The sequence below is a fragment of the Emiliania huxleyi genome, assembly GCF_000372725.1.
Source record: "Emiliania huxleyi CCMP1516 unplaced genomic scaffold EMIHUscaffold_280, whole genome shotgun sequence".
In the NCBI taxonomy this organism is placed as follows: Eukaryota; Haptophyta; order Isochrysidales; family Noelaerhabdaceae; genus Emiliania; species Emiliania huxleyi.
In genome coordinates, this window is record NW_005199925.1 from 68,407 (window position 1) to 72,903 (window position 4,497).

The 4,497-nt window shown below is 66.5% G+C and overlaps 2 protein-coding genes across 2 annotated transcripts; one reads left to right on the forward strand and one right to left on the reverse strand.

The window, feature by feature from the left end:
- Window positions 1-379: 379 nt before the first annotated feature.
- On the forward strand, window positions 380-2,977 carry EMIHUDRAFT_469397 (hypothetical protein; the record flags this gene model as incomplete). Its single annotated transcript, XM_005776225.1, has 6 exons — window positions 380-399; window positions 627-855; window positions 1,028-1,599; window positions 1,671-1,782; window positions 1,828-2,086; window positions 2,270-2,977. 6 exons carry the CDS (start codon window positions 380-382, stop codon window positions 2,881-2,883), a joined length of 1,806 nt encoding a protein of 601 aa, XP_005776282.1. The 3' UTR covers window positions 2,884-2,977.
- Window positions 2,978-3,005: 28 nt separating this feature from the next.
- EMIHUDRAFT_239002 (hypothetical protein) lies at window positions 3,006-3,557 on the reverse strand (the record flags this gene model as incomplete). The annotated part of the gene is made up of 1 exon (XM_005776226.1): window positions 3,006-3,557. One exon carries the CDS (start codon window positions 3,555-3,557, stop codon window positions 3,006-3,008), a length of 552 nt encoding a protein of 183 aa, XP_005776283.1.
- Window positions 3,558-4,497: the final 940 nt, after the last annotated feature.

A 4,497-nucleotide genomic window follows, 5' to 3' on the forward strand; every position in this document is an offset into this window, starting at 1 on the left:
AGCCATTTTTCCACCCGAGCGGGAAGGTACAAGCCCCCCCTGAGGATAACTGAGGTGGCCGGCCGAATTTTAGTGGCGGAGAGACACGGGTTACAAGATCATAAGCACGCCCCAGGGTCACACGTACTATCAGCACCTAATTGGAGGGGAACAGGATGAAAGCTAAACCGGCAAGGGCGGTCCAATGGAAACTAGTTCCTTTCAACAGGGTCCGTGAGGGGAGCCAGGTCACAGGTGGGCCCGGGGGAGGGTGTAGCCAGTTGTTCTAACGAATTAGGAGGAAATAGGGGGAGATAGGCGGAGATAAGGGGGAGATAGGGGGAGATGTGAGCAGGTGGTCGCACTCGTCCCACCGAGATAGGGGGAGATTGGGGGAGATATGGGGAGATGGGGGGAGATGTGAGCAGGTGCTCGCACTCGTCCCACCGAGATAGGGGGAGATTGGGGGAGATATGGGGAGATAGGGGGAGATGTGAGCAGGTGCTCGCACTCGTCCCACCGAGATAGGGGGAGATTGGGGGAGATATGGGGAGATAGGGGGAGATGTGAGCAGGTGCTCGCACTCGTCCCACCGAGATAGGGGGAGATTGGGGGAGATATGGGGAGATGGGGGGAGATGTGAGCAGGTGCTCGCACTCGTCCCACGCCGAGGAGCTCTGGGTGTCAATCCTCGAGAAGGCGTACATGAAGGTCAACGGAGGGTACGACTTCCCCGGCTCGAACTCGGGCATCGACATGCACGCCCTCACCGGCTGGGTGCCCGAGCAGCTGCGGACGGACAGCGGCGACTTCAAGCGCGACCGGCTGTGGCAGCGCATGACGTCGGCGTCGAAGTTCGGCGACTGCCTCATCACCGTCGCGACCGGGTCGAGGGGGGAGTCGGCCTGTTCGTGATACCGGTATGAGTTGTCAACTATTCACTCCTCATGTACAGGCCGATGGAGGAGTCGGCCGCCGACGCAAACGGCCTCGTGCCGACGCGGCGCACGCAGAGGGCCTTGCGTGAGCCTGGAGCCTTTGCCGATAGGCGCTCGGCCTCGTGCCGACGCACGCGTACGCGGTGCTGCAGGTGCGCGCCGCGTGCGGCGTGCAGCTGCTGCAGCTCAAGAACCCGTGGGCGCGCAAGCGGTGGCGCGGCGCCTTCTCAGTCTTCGACCGACAGCGGTGGACGCCGGAGCTGCGCAAGGCGTTCGGCTTCGACCAGCAGGCGTCGCTGCAGCAGGACAACGGCATCTTTTGGATCGACTACGACTCGCTGCTCCGCCACTTCGAGGGCGTCTTCCTCAACTGGAACCCGCAGCTCTTCAAGCACCACACCGTGACGCACGGGCAGTGGCCGCCCCGCGCCGCCTTCCGCGACGACGCCGTCGACCTCGGGACCAACCCGCAGTACCAGCTCACGGTCAACGTGCCGCCCGCCGGCGCGGCGACGGCGGTCTGGGTCCTCCTCACCCGCCACTCCTCGCGGCCGTACAACCTCGCCATGGCGGAGGGGCGGGACGCCTCTCGCGACGCCTTTCTGACCGTGCACGTCTTCCGCGGCGGCGCACGCGCCCACTACCTCGAGCGCTGCTGGATGCAGGGAGTGTACTCCAACCGGCCGCACGCGCCCTGTCCGGCTCGACTTGCCGACGGACACGTCCGCGACGTGTCCCGGACATGCCCCACAGGCCGCACACGCTCGTCAAGTTCGACTTGCCCGCCGCGTCCGCGCCGCAGCAGCTCACCCTCGCCCTCGCCCAGTACAAGCCGACCGACTCGCAGGCCGGCCGCTCGCCGCGAGTGACTAGTGAATCGAATCCTCGACTCGAGAGGAATGCCCCGCAGGTCGACTTCTCGCTCGACGTCTACGCGCAGGCGCCCTTCACCCTCCGCCCGATCGCACCGCCCGAGCCGACCGCGTCGCGCCTCACCGGCGCGTGGAGCGGCCGCACCGCCGGCGGCTCCTCGAACCACGACTCGTACGTCGACAACCCCCGCTTCCTGCTCGAGCTCCCCTTCGCCGCCAGCCCGGTCCTCGAGCTCGCCGCCGTCGGGCTGCGCGGCGGAGGCGCAGACTTGGCTGACCCGGCCGCAGCTCGGACGCGTCCGTGACGCGGCCGTGACGGAGCCCCACGCCTCGTCCCGCAGGCTCGAAGCCGGAGGACGTGCAGCTCGGGCTCGCTCTCAGCCCCGAGGCGCCGACGGAGCAGCCGGCCGGCGCCGGCGCCGCGCGAGGCACACCGCACCGGGACCCTCCTCGAAACCTTCTCTCGGAGCCTTCCTGCAGGCGACGCGCGCAAGTGGCCGCTCCGCTCGGGCGACTACCGACCTGGCGGCTGCCGGCTGGCGGCGGCCTCCCTCCCGGCGGGCCGCTGGCTCGTCGTGCCGTCCACCTTCACGCCGGGCACCGAGTGCGGCTTCGAGCTGCGCGCCTCGGCGGGCCGGCTGGCGGCGCTGCCCCACGAGGCGCACGGGCTGCAGCGGCAGGCGGTCCAGGGGGCGTGGGACCGGCAGAGCGCCGCCGGCTCTCCGAACCACGGCGCCTTTTGGAAGAACCCGCAGCTGCAGCTCGTCCTCTCGCGCCCCGCCGAGCTGCTGCTGCGCCTGCGCGCGCCCGGCACGAGAGAGGGCCGCTCGGCGGCGCCGCCCTCCCTGTGCGTCGCTCTCTTTGACGGCGGCGAGCAGCGGACAGAGGCCACGGGCCGCGGCCTCTCCCGCGCGCGCGCCGTGTCCGAGGGGGGGCTGTACGCCTACCCAGCGGGGGGCGCGTGCTTGCCGCGCACGCCACTCCCGGCGGGCATGTATGCGGTGCTGCTCTCGACGTTTGACCCGTACGTGGGGCCGTGGGAGCTTGTTATGTACGCCACCGAGGGGACGCTGAGGGTGGCCTCCTTCCGCTGAGAGAGCCTGAGTGTGCGCGTGTGATCTGTGATGTTGTGGCTTGTGTGCACCCGCGGAGACTTGTTTTTTTTCGAGTAAGACACGGACATATTTCGATCACCCAAACCCGCTTGCGTGCGCGTCTACCTCAGCAGCTTCAACAGCTCCGGCATGTCCCGCGAATACGAAGCAAAGTACAGTTGCGCCGCCTTGCCGTCCCTTTTGCTCGCTCCAAGAGCCACGCCGTCGAGGTCCAGGAAGACCTTCTTCGCAGCCTTTTTCGACACATCGTCGTTCGTGAGAAATCCGACGGCCTCACGTAGGTCTCGGCTGCCGCCCAGCAGCTGCGATATCGCAGTCCAGCGCGACGAGGCGATGAGCTCGCCGAGTCCGCTGAGCTTCTCAGCGGCCGCCCGCAGCTTTTCGAGCGCCGCACGCTGGTCAGGCGTCGAGTACAGCTTCGGCTCGCTGCTCTCGTACACCATGCATATCCCCGAGCCAGGCTGGGCGAAGAGGCACGCATTGGAGGCATCGCCAGCCGCCATCGACGACTTGGAGCCGTCCATATTTGCGAAGGTGCCAGCCTTTGCAGCGGCGGGCAGCGGCGGCAGCAGCGTCGCGATCCCTGCCGACGCCGCAAGGTCGATCGCGGCACGACGAGGCAGGAGAGCTGGCGAACACGTCAGAAGCAGCATACACACACAGGAAACGCCGGGTGGCTTCACAAAAAGAAATTTCTTTGCTATAAACTGGGCCAGAACGTCGGCCCGCGAGGTGGATGCTAGCATGAGCCCGATGAGTCGCAGTGCTCTTGCGTTTCGGCGGTAGTGATGTAATCGAATGCCACGTTGCTCCTCATCGCAAAGTTGTTGCCCCGTCAGCAGTCCACCTCCGGGAATGTACGTAAGAGCTACATACATACACTGAGAGAGTGTTCGCACAGAGGGCACGCGAGGTACGACCGTGCCCGGCCGTGCTATTAAAGCGACTCGGCTCTCTAACAGGCTGCAGCCCAGAGCCACACGGAGTCTACGCGCATCGCTTGTGCATAGCCTCGACCAATCTCCTGTTCACGGTGCAACCGTGAACAAAGAGCTTCTTCGAACCGTTACAAACACGACGCGAGCCGCCCAGCAGGGAGCCTGGGCGACTCGCTTTGACGCTGGCCAGGCCGGAGGCGAGTGCCGCCGCCAGGCCACGACCGACCGCGCCCGTCCTACGGACGGGCGCAATGGGCCAAACGGATCCGCGCCGCAGTGCGTGCAGCACCGCGCCGCCAGTCCAATACATGCAAACCGCAGGCTTTGCAGCGAGGACCAGCCTGCTCAGCTTCGAACGAGGAGCCAGCAGCCAACAGGAGGACAGCAGTCGTCCACGCCAGCTGGAATGCGAGGACCGCCCCAGCCGCAGGTGGCCCCATACGTAATGCTTTGCGCAAAGCACCGTGCAAAAATGGCGTCTTTACATGGCCATGCAGCAAGCAGTGCCGCCAGATGAGCACACGGCCATGGGCGAAGTGCACCCGCAGGGCCAGCTGGCATTGCGTGGTGCACTCGCAAATCAACCCGCCCTCTCGTGCCAAGGACGGCGCGAGGGGAGCGCGAGCGTCCACCAGCAGCCGTCTGGCTGCTGGTG